The sequence below is a fragment of the Anolis sagrei genome, chromosome 5 (assembly GCF_037176765.1).
Source record: "Anolis sagrei isolate rAnoSag1 chromosome 5, rAnoSag1.mat, whole genome shotgun sequence".
NCBI classification, from domain to species: Eukaryota; Metazoa; Chordata; class Lepidosauria; order Squamata; family Dactyloidae; genus Anolis; species Anolis sagrei.
The window spans coordinates 163,491,361-163,517,783 of NC_090025.1; the positions used below are offsets into that span (position 1 = coordinate 163,491,361).

Sequence of the window (26,423 nt, forward strand, 5' to 3'; positions counted from 1 at the left end):
TTTAGCCCTCAGAAATACAACCCAAATCAACATGTTTAGGACCGCATAGTGATGCTCAGCAGATTCTCTTTTGCCAAGACAAATAAACTTGTCAAAAGGTGACAGTGAGCAGAAATTGGCTTTATCCTGTAAGAGCCTCTGGCAATTACTTACTTGTTAAAAATGAGGTTCCAGAGCAAAATGCTGGAGCTTCAAAGTTTTACTCGCAGAAGGTTCGGAGTTCATTCCACCTGTATTGTAGTTGTTATGTGCCTTCAAGTCATTTCTAACTTATGGAGACTCTAAGATGAGCCAATTATCAGGTTTTCAGGGAGTGCATGACTGGCCTAAGGTCAACCAATGTGTATCCATGGCTGAGCAGGGAACTGAACCCTGGTCTCCTGAGTAGTAGTTGAGTTTTCAAACCACTTTATATTTTGGGATACAGCTCCAAGAGACTCCCAACCAGCATGGGACACAAATTATGGGAGTTCTCACCTCAAAAAGTAATATTTCCTAGATTGCCTTGCCAGTTTAATGAGATCTTAGCTGTTCAAGGATCTCAACAATACATTTCCTTGTGAGATTTCCACTGTTGCCTTTTGTCTTCCATAAAATAAGGGCTGGGGGTTTATGCATCCACTTTTACTACAGTGTAATTACAAACTGTAGTAGATTGCAAAAATCACAATGTTTCAGTATTGTCCAAGCTGGCCAATGCTGAAACATTTGGAATGATAGACAAGACAGAAGCTATGGGTCACCAAAAGCAGAGCGTGGTGTCTAGGAGATTATGGGAGTTACAGTTCTCTACCTTTGCCCAAGGTCTTCTCCAGTGTCCTAAACAGAAAGAAGTCCAGGCTGTTGGTGGATGAATGTCTGCCAGCTTGGCAGGGGCAGACTGTCTGTTAAGTCTAAAATGTAAGTGGACTGCCAAGTTCCTTAGTTTTGCAGTGTAAAGTATTTCTAAATCCCAAAGGTATAGAAAACTGAAATTAGAGTGCACTCTATTATCCAACATGTGTTCGACTAGAATGATGTGACAAAAAAGGAGAACGGAAGGGTGTGCCATGCGTTATTGTGTGAATTGTCTCTATAGGGGGTGTATGAATGAGCTTACTGGGTGAATACATTATTTCTGCACCTATATAGGTTTACTAGGAGCTGGTAGACCAGGGTTCAAATCCCCAGTTTGAATCCCCACTCAGCCATAGGAAACCACTGAGTAACCTCAAGAAAGTCGCATTCTTCAAGTCTCAAAAGAAGGCCGTAGCAAACCCCTTCTGAACAAATCTTGCCAAGAAAACTCAATGATATGTTCAACCCAGGACTGCCATAAATTAGGACTTTTTATTGTGTCAGAAGCAACTTGGGAATATATTGCAAGTCGCTACTGGTGCGAGAGAATTGGCTGTCTGCAAGAATGTTGTCCAGGGGATGCCCAGATGTGTTACCATCCTGTGGGAGCCTTCGGTCATGTCCCCACATGGGAAGCTGGGGCTGACAGACGGGAGCTCACGCTGTCTCACAAATTCCAACTAACTTTCAGGTTTTCAGGTCAGCAGTTCAGCCAGCACAAGGGTTTAACCCACTGTGTCACTGCAACTTCTAAATTATGAATGATTTGAAGGCACACAACACCAGCATCATTTTAATGTACTTAATATTTTTTTACAGAATCATATAACTTTATACTTAAAAAACTACTTTCTAAGGAAAGGGAAACACTTTATTATTTTATCCTCCAATACAATGACTTAAGACCAGAACATAAAAGCACAGGAAGAGGCATGTTGGTCAGACCAAAGGTGTATTTTGTCTCTTCACACAGTGGACCATCAACTGCAATTGGGAATCGAAGGCTAAAGTGCTTCCTGTTTGATCTTCAGTTACATCAACTGTAAAAGGAATGATGAGAGGAAAAGAGGAAGGACTCAAAATAGCAAGAACAGCTCAGCAACAATCTCTCTTCCTATCCATGAGATGAGGTTTCTTTAAAGGTTGGGGATGGAATCTCCACCATGGGTCTCCTGCACCTCACTGAGGAGGGGATGTTAGCCAACACTTCCCAGAAGGCAGGGCAAAAGAGCTCCCCAAAAAGCCATGATATGATTTCAAAGGGCCCGTTTTGCCACATGACTCTAAATCAAGAATGGGAATCATGCAGCCCTTCAAATGCTGCTGAACTGGTTAGAGTTGCTGAAAGTTGCAGTCCAAAAATATCTAGAGACCCTCATATTTTCTATCCTGGGAAACATCCTATGAAATAGTCTTGGAACATGGAAAATTTACTTTTTCTGAAGAGAGTGGTCATGCTGGCTCATGTGCTGTCAGTTAGAATTCAAAGAAATGCTGTAGTTTCTAAGCTCTGGACAGGACCAGAGGCCATGGACCACTGGGCAAAGATCTGGGGAACCCACTCAGCTGGATGCACTTTCCATTTGTCATCAAAGGGAATTGGATTCCTCTTAAAAATAAAGTGATTCATCTTCCAAATAAAGCAACTGGCAGCAACCCAGCATGGCGACCGCTTCCAAGTTATCCTCTATACTATAGCAATGACACCATGCCCCAACTGCAATGCAGAGAGTCACTTTATAAGCACAGGTTTGTGCATGCACAAAAGTACAAATTCCACAAAAGGAAGTGCACTGGATCATCTCTGGAACAGCAGGAAACTCTGAGAGTAATTGCAGTCTGAAGTATGAGTGTTAACGCATGCATAAGTGTTGTGTGGCTGTGTGTCTGAACATGGAGTACAGTATTCATAGAGTACATCCAGCTGGACAATCCTGGTAAAGACCAGCATTTAGGCCAATGGTTCCAATTTTTATTTGACCAGAGACCACTTGACCAGGGACCATTGTCCAATTTTAGTACCAAAAGGGTTATGAATCAGTTTTTGGTTAACTTTAGATTCATTTTGGTTATTTGGGGTGCTGATTCAGAAAATTGCATTGGATAGACCACATCAGATCTAGTTTCTGATACAAAACATATGCCATCCAGTAGTCGCCATCTGCTCACCCACAGTAAACCATATTTAATAAGCCTTGGCACCATAAGAGGGTTTTGCAAGACCAGTCGATCTCATTGCAATGGCATAGTCATGGTGAGGCCACGGCCCATATTTTAGTTCTTGCAGACCACTGGTGGTCCACGGACCACAGGTTGGGAACCACTGGTTTAGGCAGATACTGTTGCACTGCAATGCCCAGCTAAACTGACTGGGATCTTGGGATTTACAGTTTAACAAGATCTGTAGGATCTGTACCCTGAATCCACAAGATTCTATCCGATCTTGCAAACTAAGCAGAGTCTAATTAGAAGTGGGACAGGGGATCACCAGGGAATACCAGGTGCTCTATGTTATATTTTGGAAGAAAAGCAAAGGTAACCCTTCTCTGAGCATTCCTTTCTTAAGAAATTCCCATGAAATTCATGGAGTCACCATAGGTTATTCAAAGGTGTGTTAGCATACACTATCTGGTAGGCTTCCTAATTCCCACCCTTAAGCAGCTGAGAGGGAAAAGGAACGGGCTGAGGCTGTTAGGAATTATGGGAGTTGAAGTACAAAACACCTGGAGAGTTCAAGTTTGCCCATGCCTAATTTAGGAGGCTACAAGCTGCCCAGGTCTGTTCTCCCACTTTACCTGCCAGTAAAGAAAACTCATCATCATTGCATGTGGCCCATGTAGGTGGGGAAATTGTGTAATTGTGCTGTTATTTTAATGTTATTTTAACAAAGATGACTATGCCTTGCTCTCACCTATTAACTAATTCCCCTTACTTTCCCCCCAAGCCAATATCTGCTGGCTCAACCCTCCAAAGCTTGGGTGTTTATTACATGGTGGAAATTACCATGCAACCAAATGCCCTCCAGCCTTGAAGGCCGTGCCAAGTGCCAACCTCAGTGCGGATCTTGTTCTAACAACTTTTGAGATTTCCTTGGCGCTTTCCCCTCCACATATAGAAAGAGAGTGAGATCAAAGGCATGAAAATATAGATAGATGGATAGATCAAAGATAGGCTTCAGAACCACTGAGGTGGCAGAATGGAGAGAACACAAATTAATCTTGTCTCCGAAAATGTCTGAGAGAGAGAAGATGCGGAGCCAAGGAACGCACCCACACAACTTCTGCTCCCTCTCCCTCTCTCTCCCTTTGTCCTGAAGGAACAGAATTTCCCAGGTTCTCCCACTTTGAAATCAGGAGGGGAGTGTTTGCTGCCTTCACACTGTGTTTGTTATTGAAGGGAGGGATTGTATTTTATTTTTTTCCCCAAAGTAGTGAGTACTGAAATATGCCTCAATTTCTCCCTCCCTCCCCTCTCTCTTTCTCTCTTTGATTCACAGCCAAGAGAGGAGTTCTTGCAAGTCTTGTCTCCACCCCTTTTCTCTCTCTCACTCTCTCTTCTCCTTTAAAAGAAGGAACCACTGAAATGCTAGCACCTTATTCTCTGGCAGGCTAGAAAGCAACACCCAAGTGAGCTCTCTCCCTGGTGCTGCCTTGGCTTGGAATCCACTGAGCTTTCTTTCTCTTTCTTTACTACCAGAGAGGAGAAGAACAGCAGCAGCAATCGTAAGCCAAGTTTGGAGACTCAGCTGGACTTGGCTCACCTGTGCGCAAAGAGAGCAACTGGGAAAAGAAGCCAAGAAAAGAGCAAACAAGCCCCTCAAACCAAAGACTGCATTGCAAGAAGTCTTTAACAAGGAACCCAGGAAGATATCCATTCTTCCCTTAGCCTTTTTAATATCCTGAAGTTGAATACTTACTTAGAAGGAATACTGCAAGCCATTTCGCTTCTGCAAACAGACGCTCCTGTCCTGAAAGGAGGAAGAACTTTAATCCACTGTGTTTTTCCCCCCTTTGGTTGTTACTTATGCTTTTTCTTCTCAATAGAGAGGGCAAAGCAGTAACAGCAATCCTTTTTCTCCCTCTTTAGAAGAAGTTTTACCTAAGGGGACACTTTTTTTGGGTTTTGAGCAAAAGTTTTGAGAGGAGACATGAAGGAGGACAGAGACCCCCTTCTGTAGGACTTCATAGCCCCAGGGTGGAAAAATTATTTCTTTTTTCTTCTTCTCTTTTTTCATAAATTTTAAAACAAAAAATAAGACTCTCCTTCAATGTGTCTGGAACTTCTGGGGATTGGAGTCGGCATGCATTTCGGAGTGCTTTTCCTATCTTTCTGGTACCTGCCACTCATCAGCGGTGAGGTGAGTAGATAGATACATAAATGCATGGGCTTTTCTTAATCATGGGAGAAAGGGGGAAACCCATGGGGTCAAGAGTAGACTTGGGAGGAAACCTTGAGTGAGCATATTTGATGAGTGTATGCTGGTAACAATGTATGGGGAAGAGTCAAACATTGAAGCACTGTTATTTTCCTTTAAATCAGCATGTCTCAACCGGGGGTCATGAAGGGGGTATCATAGGGGTTGCCAAAGACCATCAGAAAACACAGTATCTTTCTCTCATGCTCGTGGACACACACACACACACACACACTTACATTCATTAAAATCTACATAATAATAACCCTATATTATAACATAGGTAGTGGAGGAATGCATTGCTCTTATGCCAGTGGAACAACCGCTATACCCTCTCGTCCAGCGTTTCTCAACCTGGGGGTCGGGACCCCAGGGGAAGTTGCAAGGGGTGTCAGTGGGGTCACCAAAAACTTTCAGTTGGTCACCAGCTTTCTGTGGGGGAAGTTTGGCCCAATTCTATTGTTGGTGTGGTTCAGAATGCTCTTTGATTGTAGATGAACTATAAATCCCAGAAACTGCAAGTTCCAAATGTCAAGGTCTATTTTCCCCAAATGCCACAAGGGTTCACATTTGGGCATATTGAGTATCCATGCCAAGTTTTGTCCAGATCTATCATTGTTTGAGACCACAGTGCTCTCTGGATGTAGGTGATCTACAACTCCAAAACTCAAGGTCAATGCCCACCAAATCCTTCCACTATTTTCCCCTGGTCATGGGAATTCTGCGTGCCACGTTTGGTTCAATGTCATCATTGGTGGGGTTCCGAATGCTCTTTGATTGTAGGTGAACTACAAATCCCAGCAGCTACAACTCCTCAATATCAAGGTCTATTTTCCCCAAACTCCACCAGTGTTCACATTTGGGCATATTGAGTATCCATGCCAAGTTTGGTCCAGATCTTTTGTTCTTTGAGTCCACAGTGCTCTCTGGATGTAGGTGAACTACAACTCCAAAACTCAAGATCAATGCTCACCAAATGATTCCAGTATTTTCTGTTGGGAGTTCTGTGAGCCAAGTTTGGTTCCGTTCCATCGTTGGTGGAGTTCAGAATGCTCCTTGATTGTAGGCGAACTATAACTCCCAGCAACTACATTTCCCAAATGACAAAATCAATCCCTCCTCCAAACCCACCAGTATTCAAATTTGGGTGTATTGGGTATGTGTGCCAAAGTGGGTCCAGTGAATGAAAATACATCCTGCATATCGGATATTATGATTCATAGCAGTAGCAAAATTACAGTTATGAAGTAGCAATGAAAATATTGTTATGGTTGGGGGGGTCACCACAACATGAGGAATGGTATTAAGGGGTCACGACATTAGGTAGGTTTGGAAGCACTGCTTTAAATGATACAGCTGAGCCCTGGGGAAACTGGACCTCCTGGGAGCATCTCAGAGTGCATCTACACCAGGCATGGGCCAACTTGGGCCCTCCAGGGGTTTTGGGCTTCAACTCCCACCATTCCTAACAGCCTCAGGCCCTTTCCTTTTCCCCCTCAGCCGCTTAAGCGGCTGAGGGGGAAAAGGAAGGGGCCTGAGGCTGTTAGGAATGGTGGGAGTTGAAGCCCAAAACCCCTGGAGGGCCCAAGTTGGCCCATGCCTGCTCTACACTGTCTTAGAAGGCAGGCAGCCCAGGTACCTGCTTCTGCAAGGAAGGCAGGCAGAGAGAGGGGGAGCCTTTCTGGAGGTGCGTCTCTCTGTCTGGCCTGCCTCCTTCTCTCCCTTTCTCCCACGATGGGAGGTCAGCCTGGAGGGAAGGAAGGGGATCAGGCCAAGTTGTGGCTGGCAGCTGAAACTCAGCCAGGGGTGGCTAGTCGCCGGCGGAGTTTCCCAGCTGTTCCAAGTCGGCGCTGCTGCCGGAGGGATCCTGTATCAGTTGCAAGCAAAAGGCCCCCGGGGATAAGAGAGGGAATGCAAGAAAGGGGGAAAGAGGAGGAGGAAAGGGCTCTTAAAGGGCCAGGGAGGACTTTTTCCTGTGCCAATCCTCTCAACACTGTAGAAATAAGGCAGTTTGACACCACTTTGTAACTGTCATGCTTAAATGCTGTGGAATCCTGGGAATTGTAGTGTGTTGAGGCACCAACACTCTTGGGCAAAACAAAACAAATAAAAAAGGCTTGTAAAATTCCAATTTCCAGGATTCCATAGTATTTAGTTTTTGTTTTAGGAGCGACTTGAGAAACTGCAAGTCACTTCTGGTGTGAGAGAATTGGCCATCTGCAAGAACGTTGCCCAGGGGATGCCCGGATGTTTTATCATCCTTGTGGGAGGCTTTTCTCATGTCCCCGCATAGGAAGCTGGATCTGACAGAGGGCGCTCATCCGCGTTCTCTCCAAATTAAAATCTCTGACCTGTCGGTCTTCAGCCTTAACCCACTGCGCCACTGAGGGCTCCTATAGCATTTAGTCAGTGAATCAAACTGCATTAACTCTATAGGCATTAAAGGCATTGAATGTTTACCTATCTGTTTATGTTGTAATCCACACTGAGACCCCTCAGGGAGATAGTTAAAGGTAAAGGTTTCCCCTGAAGTTAAGTCTAGTATCCCCTGAGGTTAAGGCTAATTGTGTCCGACTCTGGGGAATGGTGCTCATCTCCATTTCTAAGCCTAAGAGCCAGCTTTGTCCATACACACCTCCAAGGTCATGTGGCCAGCTTGACTGCATGGTGCACCATTACCTTCTCGCCAAATCAGAACCTATTGATCTACTCACACTTGCATGTTTTCAAACTGCTAGGTTGGCAGAAGCTGGGGCAAACAGTGGGAGGTCACCCCGCTCCCCGAATTTGAACCGCTGACCTTTTGGTTAGCAAATTCTGCAGCCCAGCCCAGTCTGCTGTGCCACTGCAGACTCCGGCACAGGGAGATAGAGTGGAATATAAATAAAGATTATTATTATTATTATTGTGTTGATGACGTGTCAAACTCATGGTCCGCTGGCCAACTGTGGTCCTCCGGATGCTGGACTATAACTCCTATGTTTCTCATCATTGAACTTCATGATTATAGCTGATGGACAGCTGCAGTTTGTTCTGTTTAGTCAAGAGAGTGGGGTATGGGTTTAGATGCAAGGCTTGCGGATATACTGTCTGACTTTAAAATGTCTTTTCGCCTTTTCCCAACCTCAGAGCCACAAGTGCTGTTGGGTGGCCATTCCCATTAACACCAAACTGCATAGTGGAAGTGATAAAAAGAAAGGGACCTGAGCCTGTTAGGAATGGTAGGAGTTGAAGTCCAAAACTCCTGAAGGGCCCAAGTTGGCGTATGCCTGCTCTACACTGTCTTAGAAGGAAAGCAGGCTTAGAAGGGAGGCAGCCTTAATAATAAACTTTATTTATATTCTGCCCTCTCTCCTCAAGGGAGCTCAGGGCAGAATCCAAGAAAAGATGGCAAATATTCCAGAGGAGGGCAACTTAAATGATCAAGGGTCTGGAGAACAAGCCTGATGAGGAGCGGCTTAAAGAGCTGGGCATGTTTAGCCTGCAGAAGAGAAGGCTGAGAGAAAACATGATAGCCATGTATAAGTATGTGAGAGGAAGTCATAGGGAGGAGGGAGCAAGTTTGTTTTCCACTGCCCTGGAGACTGGGATGCTAAACTATAGCTTCAAACTACAGGAAAGGAGATTCCACCTGAACATAAGGAAGAACTTCCTAACTGTGAGAGCCGTTCAGCAGTGGAACTCTCTGCCCTGGAGTGTGTTGAAAGTTCCTTCTTTAGAGGCCATCTGTCAGGGGTGCTTTGAATGCAATTTTCCTGCTTCTTCGCAGGGGGTTGGACTGGATGACCAGTGATTCTATGATTCAATGCCATATCCAATTAATAAATAAGAAACCTAAAACAAATAACCATGTCCCCCCCCCAAAAAAAATCAATATCCACAGCCAAATTATACCCCCCAAAATTAAATAATGTCATGACCTGTCACTTAATCTATATCTAACATAGCCGACATTAAACATAAATGATATAAACAACACAACATTCATTTAAAATAATTATTAAAATATTAACTGATGGGCGTTATTGTTCAATAACCAATGTGGACCCAAATTGGCTAAAAAGCATCAGCTACTATGTTCCAAAAATGAAAGTGTGCCTTCTGTCTGCAGGGGTTCAACAGGCCCGATATGGCCCTCAGTATAGATGCACTCCCAGTCATGGAACAGCAGGTTGTCTGGAAATGGACAGCTGCTAAGGAGGGGCAGGCAGAATCGATCTCCGCATGTTTGCATATGTGTATATTTTTCTCCTTCTTGCCTTCTGAGTTGGTGGCAGCAGGAGAGCCAAGAACCAAAGCTAAGAAGAGGAGGGCCCTGCAATAGCTATTTATAGAGGATGCAGGGCATGGCACAGACCCACACAAGTAAATAAACTCCGTGCCATTACAAACCACCTTTTTCCAACAAACTAGCAAAAAGGTGAGAGGGCAGAGGTCAAGAAAAGGTGTTCACAACATCAGGCATCCATTGATATAGGCTGGGGAAGACTGAAACCATTTGTGAAGCAAACACCAGCACCTCCAAGCATGTGCAGAGGGCTCTCCCCTAGCTTGCACAGTGTGTAGAAATTAATAAAGCACACAGTCCCTCTAGAGGAGAAGGAGGAGAAAGTCTGGAAGCCAAGGCTTGGGAGGTGGCCAAGGCTGAGGTTGTTGTGCCCACAAACCTGAGCAAAGGATTACAGTAGGCTTTTGTTCTGCTGTGTGTGTGTGTTGTGTAGAGTCTGGGCAGGGATGCGGGAGTGGGGCAATGATGTCACACATTGATGCTGCTTCTTTAGCCTCAGGGTACATCTACACTGTAGATTTAATGCAGTTTGACACCACTTTAACAGCCTGGTTCAATGCTATGGAATTGTGGAAGCTGTAGTGTCATGGGGTCTTTTGCCTTCTTCTCTTCCAAAGAGATTCCATAGCACTCATTTAAAGTTGTGGTTAAAGTGGCGTCAAACTGCATTAATTCTACAGTGAAGATTCACCCAAAGTCAAGGACTGGCAATTCTCCTCACTTACAATAATAAGAAATAATATTGGATAACTCTTTGCTGCCCTTTCATGACTCCAAGATTCTGCTGCCTGAGGTGGCTGCCTCACTTTGCGTAATAACAGTGTAAGATAGATCCACAACACAGTAAATTTTTGCACAGGAATTGTAGCATTCCTGCAGAATGAATGCCTTCCAGATTGCAGTGTAATGAGCAGCAGCTTATCTGTTTTGTGCTTTTGTCAGCCAAGCTCACATTTTAAAACCTGGCCTATGACATTTTTAATACTATAATCATAAGTAAAGGTTTCCCCTTGACATTAAGTCTAGTCAACTCCGACTCTGGGGGGTGGTGCTTAACTCCATTTCTAAGGCGAAGAGTCGGCTTGTCCGTAGACACCTCCAAGGTCATGTGGCCGGCATGTCTGCATGGAGCGCCATTACCTTCTCGCTGAAGCGGTACCTATTGATCGACTCACATTTGCATGTTTCCGAACTGCTAGGTTGGCACAAGCTGGGGCTAACAACAGGAGCTCACCCCGCCCCCCGGATTTGAATCCTTGACCTTTCAGTCAGCAAGTTCAACAGCTCAGTGGTTTAACCCGCTGCGCCACCGGGAGTAACATAGTACATAGATGTGCTAAAATTACAGTGATCCTAGGTGCACTTACTACAAAGTAATGTGCAATTAATATAATGCGATGTGCTCCAAAATGATCTTGCTGTTCTCTATATCAGAAAAAAAGCTTCTGTTTCCATTCTATCTGGGGAAGAGGATTGGGAAATCCAGTACTGCCTTGTACACTGGACCCTTGGTATCGGCTGGGATTTGTTTCCAGGAGCGCCCATGGATACTATGATCTATGAATATTGAAGTTCCATAATATACATACAGTGTCATAGTAAAATGTTAGCCCTTGTAAAATTAATGTTTGTCTTCTGGAATTGTTTTTAATTCCAAGCTATTAATGGTTGGATCCATATATGCAGAATTCCTTGGATATGGAGGCTGACTGTATACTAGGCATGAGCAAACTTCAGCCCTCCAGGTGTTTTGGACTTCAACTCCCACAATTCCTGGCCTCAGGCCCCTTCCTTTCCCCCCTCAGCCGCTTAAGCGGCTGAGGGGGGAAAGGAAGGGGCCTGAGGCCAGGAATTGTGGGAGTTGAAGTCCAAAATACCTGGAGGGCTGAAGTTTGCCCATGTATACTGTCCATAGAGTTGAAGTCCAAAACACTTGGAGGGCCAAAGTTTGCCCATATATACTGTATACTGTCCATAGAAATTGATATTATGAGCAATATCTCGAGATCCATTTTTCTACCAAAATACTTCCCAGATACAACATGTGGCCCATTTCTTAAGATGTTCTTTTTTAGAAAGGATAATTACCCAGGTTCAAAACATGTATACATTATATCTTATAGATATGGTATCTTACATGGATCCCCCCCTAAAGAATGTGTTTTGTTGTCTGGTGCTATTCAAAGAGAAAGCTGTGTGTGTTTCACATTTGGATAGCTCTGCTTGAATGCAAACATTCTAATAAGTACCATTCATTAAATATGCTTTATATGTGTTTACAAGGTTGTTAAATATTACCCTTTATATTTGCTTATGTCTAGGTTAAAAAAAAGTCCTGGTGAGCTCCAAGAAAGTATTTCCCCCCACTGTTGCTCTTGTGTAACTCTCCGGAAGAATAATTCCTCCAAATACTGCCTGTTTCTTACTATTAAGATATAGATCATTAGATGCTTATGAATATAAGAATCAAGCATAAACAAACTGAATAAACAGTTGCATGCAGGCGCCGTATGTATCGTGTTTTGAAGCACTGTAATCTATGTAAAGCAGTTAATCGAGGCAAGTAAAGGCAGAGACTCTACCCTGGGGAACATACATTTGTTACTAAAACATGGTACAACAAGTAAAGTTTTCCTGTTTTGAGAAACAAAGAGCGGGTTGTGTTGTGGAGCAGCAGAAAGGAGAGAAATTATCACCCTCAGTGACTCTGTAAACTTGCATAATAAGGCACACACCCACTTTGATGGTTCGCCTCAATTACTGTGCGTTTCTGAACAGAGAGGGTTGTTGCACATTTATTGCACATGAATGAATTAAGATTGTAAACAAACACGCAAGAAAGCTTCCCCAGGCAAGGGCAGACATCAGGTGCTAAGGGCTCAAAAAGTTAGGGCTTATGTCATGCTTTTTCCAGGTGCATCAGAGTTGTTATGACATAGAATCATAGAGTTGGAAAAGACCTCGTGGGCCATTCAGTCCAACCCCCCTGCCAAGAAACAGGAAAATCGCATTCAAAGCACCCCTGACAGATGGCCTCCAAAGAAGGAGCCTCCACCACACCCCAGGGCAGAGAATTCCACTACTGAACAGCTCTCACATTCAGGAAGTTCTTCTTAATGTTCAGGTGGAATCTCCTTGTTCCACGTCCTAGTCTCCAGGGCAGTAGAAAACAAGGTTGTTCCCTCCTCCCTATGACTTTCCCTCACATATGAGAGGAGACGTGGCCATCATGTCTCCTCTCAGCCTTCTCTTCTTTGGGCTAAAACATCACTTTAAGCCGCTTGTTCTCCAGAGCCCTGATCATTTTAGTTGCTGTCTTCTGGACACATTCCAACTTGTCAACATCTCCCTTAAATTGCGATGCCCAGAATTGGACACAGTATTCCAGGTATGGTCTGACCAGGGCAACATGACTTACCTGGATCTAGACACGATACTCCTATTTATGCAGGCCAAAATCCCACTGGCTTTACTTACCACCACATGACATTGTTGGCTCATGTTTAACTTGTTGTCCACAAGAACTCCAAGATCTTTTTCACACGTACTGTATCTCCGCATTTCATTTTTTCATATCTGCATATGGGACTGGTTTGGCCACCATCATGCCAGTCTCTGACACAACTTGTGCAGTTCAGAAGAAAGCATTTCGTTTGTCATTGGATGGGATGCAAAACTGCAGAAAAGTGTTTGAAAGAGTGTTTGCTGTGTGAAAGACAAATGTAAAACCAAACAACTTTTTCTACCAACACGATGACAATAATATTTGACCCCTTTCTTGATTCCTAGCAAGGAAATATTTTCAGTCTTTCCTTCAAGAAAAGTTTGTTACAGTTCACTGAGTAGAGTTGTCCTGCACCAGCTGTTGGCCCATTCCCCCACTGGTTCTTCTCGCTTGTTTTACTGTTGCCTCCCTCAGCTGATCATCATAAGGGAACTCTGCAATACTTTGGCTTCCACACACACACTACTGCTGCTGTGTGCCTTTAAAGTGTTTCTGATTTATGATGACCCTAAAGCTCTATCATGGGATTTTCTGGGGTGGAGTGTGCCTGACCTGCCCAAGGCCAACCAGTGTGTTTCCATGGCCATGCAGAGTATAAAACCTTGGTCTCCAGTACTCAAACCACTACACTGTTGGAGCATGCAAGGAATCAGTTAATCAGTAACTGTAAAATAAGATGCATGGACCTGATTGGCTGGGCAATGCCCGGGGAGCAGGCTGAGCCTGGAACTTTTGGAAACGATTACATTTTTGTTCAGGCTTGAGCTATGCGGATGCACAGAGAGTCAGTTTGAAGAGAGAAGCAGAGAGAAACACAGTGTTTGAGTGTACTCTTGCTTCATGAGCTGCTGAAGGGATTTATCTATGTGGACAGAGAAAGACAATTTTAAAACTCACAAAAGGACATTATGTGAGTTGAGCTAACTGATCCCATTGTACATATGTTATTCTGAACTGTGAAGAGTAAACTACTTGTTCTTTGTTGTTCCTCTGTGTGGCATATCTTCTTTCTCTGGCAGGGCAGTGTGTAGGCTGATCAAATGTGAACAACACATGGTTTCTTTTACCTACACCATACTGGCTCTCAGACATATACTCTAGAACAGTGATTCTCAACCTGGGGTCCCCAGATGTTTTTGGCCTTCAGCTCCCAGAAATCCTAACAGCTGGTCAACTGGCTGGGATTTCTGGGAGTTGTAGACAAAAACACCTGGGGACCCACAGATTGAAAACCACTACTCTAGAATGTAGTTGCGCATCTGCTACAAACTGTCCTATTCATAGTGTGAGACATCATATCATGGATATGGAAACTTGGAGATGGGAAACCAGGGCTGAAATTCAATTGGGGAAGGTGGCATTGCAACAGTAGGAAGTATTCATGGCAAGTTGAAAATAAAGTAACTGGAGCAGGATGTTATATATCTCCCAGAGATCCAGCAATATGGGCAGGAGAGTAATATTGCAAAATAAGCATGCTCCAGTGAAAAGACATCCCATGCTGGAAAGAATACTTGACTCCCCCTTTAACAAATCTTTGGTTGTCCTGTAACTTCTCAGTTCTTCTCTAGCTAAGCAACTAGTTTCGTGGGGTCATGGCCAGTCTTGCTCTCTGCTCATATAGTCTTCCCTGCTCCGTTGGCGAAACTGGGAGTGAGATCTGTGCTAGACCTGGAAGAAATACTTCTTTTAGTCCCTTAGAATCATAAAGTCGGAAGAGACCTCATGGGCCATTTAGTCCAACCCCCTGCCAAGAAGCAGGAAAATCATGTTCAAAGCATCTCCGACAGATGGCCATCCAGCCTTTGTTTTAAAGCATCCAAAGAAGGCACCTCCACCATACTCTGGGGCGGAGAGTTCCACTGCTGAATAGCTCTCACAGTCAGGAAGTTCTCCCTAATGTTCAAGTGGTTTTCTTGTAATTTGAAGCCATTGTTCCACATCTAAGTCTCCAGGGCAGCAGAAAACAAGCTTGCTCCCTCCTCCCTGTGACTTCCCCTCACATATTTATACATGGTTATCATGTCTCCTCTCAGTCTTCTCTTCTCCATGCTAAACATGCCTAGCTCTTTAAGGTACTCCTCATAGGGCTTGTTCTCCAGACCCTTGAACATTTTAGTTGCTCTCTTCTAGACACATTCCAGCTTGTCAATATCTCTCTTCATTTGTGGTACCCAGAATTGGACACAGTATTCCAGGTGTGGTCTAACCAAGGCAGAATAGAGGGGTAACATGACTTCCCTGGATCTAGACACTCTCATCCTATTTATGCAGGCCAAAATCCCATTGGCTTTTTTAGCTGCAGCGTCACATTGTTGGCTCATGTTTAACTTGTTGTCCACAAGGACTCCAAGATCTTTTTCACACGTACTGCTCTCGAGCCAGGCGTCCCCCATTCTGTATCTTTGCATTTCATTTTTTTTCTGCCTAAGTGGAGTATCTTGCATTTGTCACTGTTGAACTTCATTTTGTTAGTTTTGGCAATCATCTCTCTAATTTGTTAAGAGCATTTTGAATTCTGCTCCTGTCTTCTGGAGTATTGGCTATTCCTCCCAATTTGGTGTCATCTGCAAACTTGATGATCTAAACCTTCATCTAAGTAATTAATAAAGATGTTGAACAGGACCCTTGAAAGGAGCATCTACATATTCTAAGACTGCATTCTTTCTTCTTGCATTTATAACTACCAGGCAACAAACTAGCCAAGATAGGAGTCAATGCAAACATCCTCTCTAGCACTAATCCAGTGGCTGTCACTACCAATGGTAGCCTGCTGCAATACATCTGAAGAAGTGGTTAAAATGTGGAATTGGGGTGGGTGGGGGGTCTTATTCTTCAAAGCCCTGCACCAAGATGGTACAATGTTTTCTTCATTTCAGTCAACCACTCACAAGAGAATGAGTGGGTGTGCAGCCTTCCTTCCTGTGGTTGTTCCATTGTTACTCTGGTCATAAAAGAAAGATCGGCCTTCGCTGTAGTTGTATACATGTGGCCAATTGTATTTCCTCCCCAAGCAGTAAACATTTTCCTTTCTTTGACAGTATGTGTAGTCTGACTTTGAAAGGAAATGTACCCCATGCCATTTGGCTTAATCATCCTTACCCTACTCATCTCCCAGCACGTACCTTCACAGACTCACACACACTCGTGCTGCATTGTCACTTAGATCTGGGATTAGGTCACAGAAATGCCATCCTCCCAATGGGACAGTTATCCCCCGGTCAAACATGGCACCTGCCTTCCTGGAAATCCCGGCTTCTATGCACCACGCCAGGGAGTCTCCTGCTTTCTGCAACGCGGTCTCTTTTGCTCTGAACTCTCTGTTGGATGCCCACTCATTATTTATTTCTTAATGGCAGGTGTTCTCAAAGTATGATGCATGGCTTTTTGTTGGCCGCAGAGGGGCTGCAGTGGGGAAACTCTTCCTTGTGCCATAATGCAGAGGAAAATATGATACCAAGTTTCTATTTTCCTAGGGAAGGATACTACTTAGTGGCATCTGTTTTCTAAAAGTATTTTATGCCACTGAGATGCAGGGGGTTTGCTGGCAAGCACGGTTCTAAGCAACACAGCCACTCTAATTCATTGTAATTTCTACTTTAAGAATTTAAAATATTATTTGGGGGACTAAAGCTCTCAGAGTCCCACAGTTAGTTGTAGTCCCAAAAGTTATTTTCTAAGCTTGTTTTAAATTCATCTGTTATCTTGGGTACCTGTATTGCAGGCAATCTTTTGCATTTTCAGTGCAGATCAAAAGGAGGAATCTTGTAGATCTGTATTCATGAACCTTGTATTCAGTGTGACAAAATCACATTTAAATAGCATAAGCAGAGATTGGACTGCGTAGATGAGGCTGGTTTGGGATGTGCTTATTAAATTCTCAAGGTAAATTGTCCATTCAGATCCAATCTCCTTGTGCAGGGTTTCTCAAGCTGGGGATCATGAGGGGGTGTCAGAGGGGTGGCCAAGGACCATCAGAAAACACAGTATGTTCTGTTGGTCATGGGGGTTCTGTATGGGAAGTTTGGCCCAATTCTGTCCTTAGTGGGATTCAGAATGCTCTTTGATTGTAGGTGAACTATACGCCCCAGCAACTACAACTCCCAAATGTTAAGTCTATTTCCCCCAGACTCCACCAGTGTACACATGCGGGCATACTGAGTATTCATGTCATGTTTGGTCCAGATCCATCATTGTTTGAGTCCACAGTGCTCGCTGGATGTAGGTGAACTACAACTCCCAAACTCAAGGTCTATGCCGACCAAACTCTTCCAGTATTTTCTGTTGGTCATGGGAGTTCTGTGTGTCAAGTTTGGTTCAATTCTATCATTGGTGTAGTTCAGAATGCTCTTTGATTGTGAGTGAACTATAAATCCCAGCAACTACAACTCCCAAATGACAAAATCAATCCCCACCAACATCACCAGTATTAAAATTTGGGTGCATCAGGCATTTGTGCCAAATTTGGTCCAGTGAATGAAAATACATCCTGCATATCAGATATTTACATTACGATAGCAAATGTAGCAAAATTACAGTTATGAAGTAGCAACAAAAATAATGTTATGGTTGGGGTTCACCACAACATGAGGAAGTATATTAATGGGTCATGGCACTGTCCTTGTGAATGAATGATGCTGTCAGAATAGACATATGTGTGTACAGGGTGCTAAGATGGGGAATGTCTTTGAAACAGCTGCCTAAGGGGTATGTGAAGGGTGCAGATGTGGGTCTAGGAGAAAATGATGCAGTTTCCTGTATGTCTATACACATAATGCTTCTGGGAAAATACCTTCCCTTTTTTTTTTCTTTGCAGCCTGCTCTTGGGTGAAGGGTGGAGAATAGAATAGTCTTCTGTAGTAATCATCGTGGTGGGTGTGAATACAAAAACTGAACTAATAACCAGTGGGAAGACTCAAACTTACAGTGTTATTTGCTCATGAAGGACAGGTTTCCAGATAATGGGAAGGTCTTTGGATGACCTATGCAGGAGAGATCCCTTGTTAGGATTTTGAGGCGATAGTCCTCTGCTGATGTGATTACTGGAGGATTTAATGGCAGCCATTGAAAGGATTGCCCTTGGAGTTAAATTAGATTCTGTATCTCTTGCTAGGTTCTTCTGCAATGTGTTGCTGTTTCTCCATGCTGAGGAATCTCATTGTGTTTCCCTCACTGTAACCCCAAGCACTGTTTGGAGAGGGAAGGAATGTCTTCATTTTTATTTAATTTGCTTTGCTCTCTTAGTTCTCCAGGTGCACAGTTTGCATTCCATCCTATCATAACACAGAGCCAAAGGCAAAGACCACCTAGATTTCCAAAAACCTGGGATTTTGTGGCTGAGCCGCTGCCAGGTTGGTGACAGTGAGCAATGCCAATTTGGCAGGGCAGTCTTTATTATTATTAATATTGTCTTTCCACCATCCACCCCTCTGTGGCCAATTTGCACTCTGGCTTAATTAAAATCCTCCCTTTTCCAAACAGAGGAACAGAGGAACAGAAGGGATAGGTTGGATTTCAGAGCTGGGAAACTGCTGAAAGGGCACAATAATTCTTGGTATATGACCTTCAGTGGAGAAAGGGCATCATTGCAAGAAGACAGCTGTTGGACCAAACTTCCTGCAATCCCTCTACAGCAGTGGTTTTCAACCTTCCTAATGCTGCAACCCCTCAATACAGTTGCTCATGTTGTGGTGACCCACAACAATAAATTATTTTTGTTGCTGTTTCATAACTGTAATTTTCTTACTGTTATGAATCGTAATGTAAATATCTGATGTGCAGGATGTGTTTTCATTCACTGGAGAAAATTTGGCACAAATACCCGATAAGGCCCAAATTTGAATATTGGTGAGGTTGGGCGGGGGAGGTAATTTTGTCACCTGGGAGTTGTAGATGCTGGGATTTATAGTTCACCTACAATCAAAGAGCATTCTGAACTCCATCAATGATGGAATTGAACAAAACTTGGCATACTGAACTCCCATGACCAACAGAAAATACTGGAAGGATTTGGTAGGGATTGACCTTGAGTTTTGGAGTTGTAGTTCACCTACATCCAGAGAGCATTATGTACTCAAACAATGATGGATCTGGACTAAACTTGGCACGAATACTGAATATGCCTAAATGTGACCACTAGTGGAGTTTAGGGTTAGGGGAAAATAGACTTTGACATTTGGGAGTTGAGGTTGCTGGGATTTATAGTTCACCTACAATCAAAGAGTATTCTAAACCCCACCAATGATAGTAGTGGGCCAAATTTCCACACAGAACCCCCAACAGAAAATACTGTGTTTTCTGATGGTCTTCGGCAACCCCTCTGACACCTTGCGACACCCCACCCTACCCCAGGGTCCTGACACCCAGGTTAAGAAATACTGCTCTACAGCATGGTTGTGTCTGTGAGGGCTGGGGATGATGGAAATTGCAGGTGAAAAGGGTTAGGGGGAGACTTCTATGAGACATGAGTTTTTGCCTGCACATTTATTTCACCTCTATTGATGTAATATATGTACTGTAATACATTTCTTAGAACAACAACAACAATACAAAATGAAGTAGAATCAATAATCTTTCTTGGAGCTTTCAGATCAGGAGACCTTCCCTTCCCATCTCTCATGACCCTGGATGTTCAAACGAAGCAGAGACCAAATTAAACAAAATGCAGAAGTATATCTGGTGTTCCCCTCTGAGCTTTCAGAACCATTTCCTCTCCATCCAGTTTCACAATTCCTGCTTCTTTGGTCCTATGTTGCAAAGTATATTTCTGGTCGAAACCTTAGAACAATCATGTGAAACCACTGTGCATATACATGGTTTCTGTGGGAACTTATATATATAACTGCATGGCTCAGGCTTTTGATTACTTTTTCATGGGAACACTTTCAGGCTCCCACCTTAGCATGGATGCAGTGAAAAGGTGTGGCTCTCCAATCTTTCCGAGATCATAATCTATTATGTACCTGCAGGATAATAAACTGGCTGCCTGGCTCCGCTACATCTTGGCAAACTCTGTCTTAAACTATCCATCACAGTAGTTAAAAATGTCAAGGAAATAGTAAATTCAGGGCCAGCCCTACCATTAAGCAGAACAAGGTGGCTGCCTCAGGAAACTTAATTTAAGATATCATGAAAGCAAGGAGAGTTTATATTGGTAAGTTTGACAATCCGTTTTTACTGTCAGGGAGAAATCTTGGAATTTTTTTCCTGCTTCAGGTAGCAAAATATCTTGACTGGTTTTCATGAATATATTCTGACTTAGGGTTTGTGCCTTTTAGAGGAGCCTCGAGATATGTGTTCAGATAACTCAACAAAAGTGCACCTGTGGGAAAAATCACCCTATGGCCGAAATAGCAGTATAGCATTTGTGGGAAGGAACTTTGTAGAATGCTCCAGAAATATGTGGCTCACCTACACCTGCAAGAACAAAAACTATTATTATAATATATATATCTGACTGGATTCTGCATGGTAGTTTCCAATAAAGGAGGGGGATTATATAGATATACGGTTCCACCTATCTAATATTAAACTTTCCAGTTCCATCCTCTATCCTTAGTGTTAGTCACCTTGTAGAGCGTGCCATTACAATGACCTCAATGCCTTTGATGATTTCGAACACATAATATCTCAAGTGAGGGCCCTTCCACACAGCCATATAACCCAGAATATAAAGGTAGAATAATCCACAATATCTGCTTTGAACTGGAATGTCTGAGTCACACTGCCATTTATCCCAGTTCAAAGCAGATAATTTGTGGAAAGGTCTGAGTAGCTGTTGAAAAAAGAATCTGTTCTCAAATAAAACCTAAAAATGTTTTTTTTGTTGTTATAATGAAGAACAGTATTTACTATGTATGGTTGTGTAAACTAGACTGTGAAAAGAGTTGATAAGGGGAAAAATGAACTCAGATGTAGTGCTGAAGAAATATTCTGAGGGTCCTTGAGTAAATAGGACCCAAACTCCCTCTTTAAGCCAAGATGACTAAACTGAGGGTACCATACTTTGGCCATATCATGAGAAGACAAGACTCATTACAGAGAATGGGAATATTACTTCAGTGGACTACAGTGCTCAAAATACTCAGCCAGCATGGCCACTGGCTATAATTCTAGGTATGAGGAGTTCATCCTCCTGCTGACCTTGATTAATAGGATAAGCTGTCCAGGAAGGCAGTGCAATATTTTTGCCCGTGCTTGTTCTCCAGCAGCAGTAGTCAACAAGGTAGAGAAACATTGGCCTGTACTGCTAAAAGTGTTCCTGCAGCTGTCTTATTCTGTAGGGTGAGAAGACAAGGAAGTAGAGGCAACAGGGCAGCAGTTGCGTTTCTGCTTCAGCTACTTAATACAGCCAAATCAGCAGAAGAGAAGAAGACCAGCAACTGATTTTGGTAGCCTTTAAAAGAGATAGCATTATTGCTTTGTGTGCACAACTTGGAAGCATTAGCTTATATACCCATGTTAAATCAATCAAACAAACTTAGTTCATTTTAAAAGTATTTAGGATCTGCTTCAGGCCAGAAACTGTTTTGGACCTCTCCTACCCATGCCTGGGGCTCTTACGCACTACACAAATGTAGTGTTATGATTGCATTTTAACTGCTGTGGCAAAATCATATATAATCCTAAGCTTCGCAATTTAGGGAGGAGCATTTAAGATTCTCAGCCATTACAAACCACGTGATTTTGCCATAGGATTTTGCCAATGTAGTTAAAGAGGAATCATGGTGCTGTCACCTGTCAGTGGAACAGAATGGCTTCTTGCTTTGGCTCAACTCAGGCAACTTACTCCAAGGTTAAAGGACACACCATGCACCCAAAGCAGGCAGTCCCAAGTTATGAACAAGATAGGTTCTGGGTTGTTGTAGGTTTTTCCGGGCTATATGGCCATGGTCTAGAGGCATTCTCTCCTGACGTTTCGCCTGCATCTATGGCAAGCATCCTCAGAGGTAGTGAGGCTCACTAACCTACAACAACCCAGTGATTCCGGCCATGAAAGCCTTCGACAAGATAGATTCTGTACATTTGTTTTTAAGTTGAATTTTTAAAATACGATTTCATTATCTGTCCCTGTGATAACTGGATTTTGAAAAATTTAGCTTGTTGTGGAAAAAAGGATTGGTGAGAAAGCTTCAGTGGAGACACTTTTTCACCATGATAACTCTTCCAAGAAGTACATTTCACTTCCAAAGGGTAGATTTTTCTCATTTTCTGTTGTCTCATCCCCCATTCTTAACTGCGAGTCATTCGCAAGTCAGATGTTTGTAACTCGGGGACTGCCTGTATTGTCTTCACCCAAATTTGAAAAGTTAATTTTTCTAGACTGTGATGTCCACAGCCAGTGTTTCAATTCTGTGCTTAACTCATGAGCATTGCTGAAGGAGTGTGTGTAAAATGTATGTGTGTGAATGCTGGCTTATGCCTAGTGACGCAGATGACTGAATATGGCAGTACATACTGTACACAGGGGAAGCCATAAGATTGGGAAAGCAAGGCAGACAAGAAGATATGAAAACCACATTGGGCTTTGAATGTGGAGCCCTGTGCTGATGCAAGACCAGCCTGGAGGCACTTGAGAGCTTGCCAGCCAGCCAAGGAACAGGCATCTTTGATCTACCTTGCAGTTAAAAGGAGATCATTAACTTTCTCTAGACATCTAGCTTCACCTTTGGAGAAGCTGAGCAGAAAATAAATCCCACAACTCCAGTTTGTGGAGGGACAGGCTCCTCCCTTTTGTTGCCATTCACCCTTCTGACCAGTCAATTTGCAGGCGGAAGTGGCTATAAAGTGACTTGTTTACATTAAGGAATTTTCCTTACTAGGTTTATGAGTGTCTGCTTGCCTGGAACATGTGTGAGCATACAATTGTTTACCCACAGCACTTTTTCTGAACTGGACTCTGTCCCGTTGGATCACTCAGTCTAGTTTCCCATTCAATGAGCAAAACCATGGGAAGAAGCTTATCTCGATAGCTGCACCAGCTTAAAAGCTTGATCCAAACAAAGCATATTTGTGCTCAAAGTCAGTACACCTGAGCTCAGTGGGGCTTCTCTCCACCCAGGACTTCAACCTTCAGACGTGGTCGAAAAAGAGAAGAATAAAAAGGCTTTGTGGCCCGGGCTTGCATGCCCCTCTCTGTGTGTGAGAGAGAGGATAATGAACTTTACAAGCTGGGCGTGTTGACATGCTTTAGTCCAACTGATAACATCGCTGACAAGTAAAACTTGGCACCTAAACCCACTTCTCTGAACAGGGAGTGGAGCTTGTTTCTATAATCAGTTCTTCAGCATTTCTCCCTCCCAGGCTCTGCATTGCTTCCCTTAGTAGACAGTCAGCTCATGGAGACTCTTGTAGTTTTCCTTCCTATCCTTTATCAAAGGTGCCCAAATAAAGTCCCTTCTTGTTGTATTAATCACACTAGAGAATGAATCCGCTTTAAATCCTGTTGCTACCTCCTGCATAATTCTGGGGTTTGTAGTTCAGGAAGGAGCCTTTAATATCCTCACTAAACTACAAATCCCAGAATTCTGCAGGAGACAGAAACCAGATTTAAAGTGGATTCATTCTCTAGTGTGATGAAGTATGTGTCAGGAAAGGGTAGTCCTGTCATCAACGTGATGGCACTATTAATTCTCACCTGTATTTCCTGACAGGTTCAATGCTTCAGAATGGTTCGGTTTATCGATTCTGATCTCCCACTGCACAAATGTGGGTTTTGCAAACAACCCTTTTGTTAATCAAGCCCAGGAGAACAATGGCAAAGGGAACTGGGAACAGAAAGATATGGAAAGAGCCTGAAACTGGTTTTGTTGTTTCTGTTAATAAAACTCCCCAAATCCCTTAGTTAGCCAACAAGCAATGGGCATTGGGCACGCTAGTGAGAGGGATTTTGGAAAATGTAGTCCAGGTAATTTTGCTGTGCTCTGAGTCTAGACTATGTCACTGCTACTTAACTGTGACATCAACAAATCTTTACCCACTTGGAAACTTCCGAGGTTCCTACAGTTGGGTGAGGCAAGGCAGAATGCTGGTATAAAAAAAAATATCTGCATTTGTGATATTGTGTGGTTTTTGGGCTCGGGGGGGGGGGGGGGGGTTTAACCCATTACGCAAAGTAAGCATTTTCAGTATAGTTGATTTTGCCCAGGGGCGCTCTTGAGGTGCTCTTGGGGGAAAATAGACCTTGACCTATGCGAGTTGTAGTTACTGGGATGTATAGTTCACCTACAATCAAAGAGCATTCTGAACTCCACCAATGATGGAATTGAGCCAAATATGGCACACAGAACTCCCACGATGAACAGAAAATATATAACAGTGATTGGTGGGGGTGGGGGTGGGGGCAAAATACTGTTTGCTTACCGTTGAAAATTACCTAGGGCCGCCTCTGTTTGGGCTGTATAGCCATGTTCTAGCAGCATTTTATCCTGATGTTTTGCCTGCACCATGGCTGGCATATTCAGAGGATCACTCATTTTCAGAGGATCTAATGATCTTCTGAAAATGCCAGCCACAAGTGCAGATGAAACATCAGGAGAAAATGCTGCTAGAACATGGCTATACAGCCTGGAAACCACACAACACCCCAGTAATTCCAGCCATGAAAGCCTTCGACATATCGATATTTGTTTTCAATGTGTATACATCCCTTCTCACTGAAGCCAGACATGGGGAGGAATCTATAAAGACAGTTTACATGTTGTTTCACACTTACGTTTTTGTGTTTTCTTATATATAGATAAAACATTGCCTACTTAGCATATTGTCAAAACCAGTGGTAGGGAACATATAGGTCTCAGGATAAATGAGCCAAGATTTAATTATGGGAATTGAAGTCCAACACAGTTGGAGAGCCTTAGGGATAACCTGAGATATATTTAATCTGATATTTGAACAAAGCTATAGCTAACATTGGTCCTTCACCAATGTAATTTATTTATTTATCATGTCAGAAGTGAGTTGAGGGTACAGTTTAAATACAGTTATAATGTATCTTAAAACACAAAGTTTTTTGTTTTTTTAAAAAAACATGGCTTTGTGCTAAATGTCCTGGCCACTTGGAGTGCCTCTGGTGTTGCTGTGACAAGGTCCTCCATTGTGCATGTGGCAGGTCTCAGGCTGCATTGTAGTAGGTGGTCTCCTCTTCTCCACAATCGCATAGATCTGTAGAAACATGTGATCTCATGGGGAAAAGATGGAGATTATGATATTCTTCTTCCTTCCAGTCCTTAGGTTGCTCATATTATTAGACACATTTACATGCCAATAGAAAACAGAAATGGGAAGGCTATGTATGTATACTTCAATAGTTCTAATATAAAATCCTGTTTCCTAATTATGTGGAACTCTTAATTTGTTCTACAAAACACCACAAATTTCTCTTTTATCCACATTATGATCCTGGAGTGTAACAGCAACATCAGCATCCTTGCATTTCAAATCATGGTTGAGCAATTAGACCTTTTTATCTTCCTTCCCTCCAGTCAGGAAAAACAATACAGAGCACCATGAGCCATGGATAAGCATTTATTGAGCACTATGTTTTCTTCCTTATTGTTTCTGCAGTTAGGCTTTAACTAGGACTGATTCAATATTATACTGACATAGTCCTCTAATTTGAGAGGTGAAACACAATCCATATATTATAAAAATGATTACATTACTGAATGTTTTAGGAGAATACTGTTACATTGTAGGAGAGATGCCATAGTTTAATAACACACATATACTGTATGATACATGTTCTTGGAAAGACTTCCTAGAGAGCAGCTGCCCACCAGGGTGGACAACATCATGGACCTTAAATGATCAGTGGTGTGAGTCTGTGTATTATATTCTGCTGAAAATGGTTACAGGAAGTCTATCACAAATTGTCCTTTGCAAATCCTAGCTGAGCATGAAATGACTCTGAGCTTTCATACTGGGGCCCAAACAGTTATAGCATTTATGATTCCACTTTAAATTTTATGACAGCACAGCACATATGGACATCCATGAGGGCTACTGAGAATTCTCAACCAGAACATCTTGTACCTCACCAAACTGAAAGCATTCAGATTTCATAGGATGAATCCATGGCAGTTTAAATGGGATCATGGTGTTATAACTGTGTGGTATGAAAGGGCCCATAATCAGAAACACTTACATGGCACTGAGCTGGTGTAACAGAACAGACTGTAATGAGATGTAGTAGGCAATTTCTCCCCAAGTCCATCTCCTTCAACTCAAAATCCCTGTTGTGTAGTTTAGTAAAAAAAAAAAAATGCATGAAGTACAAAATTAGTATTTATCATGTGTGGTTCTTTTACCCCGCCCTTCTCACCCCGAAGGGGACTCAGGGCGGCTTACAGAAACAAGGCACAATGTGATGCCTGCATCAT

The 26,423-nt window shown here is 43.0% G+C and overlaps 1 protein-coding gene across 2 annotated transcripts in view; it reads left to right on the top strand.

Moving 5' to 3' along the window:
* PDGFB (platelet derived growth factor subunit B) overlaps positions 1 to 26,423 on the top strand; it is a 71,426-nt gene that overhangs the window by 11,742 nt on the left and 33,261 nt on the right. The window contains exon 2 of one of the 2 annotated variants that reach the window (XM_067469194.1): positions 4,334 to 5,194. In XM_067469194.1, the coding sequence (XP_067325295.1) occupies positions 5,105 to 5,194 (90 nt within the window). In that variant the 5' untranslated portion in view covers positions 4,334 to 5,104. The remainder of the gene's footprint in view (positions 1 to 4,333; positions 5,195 to 26,423) is intronic. The other variant, XM_067469195.1, reaches the window with a different exon arrangement.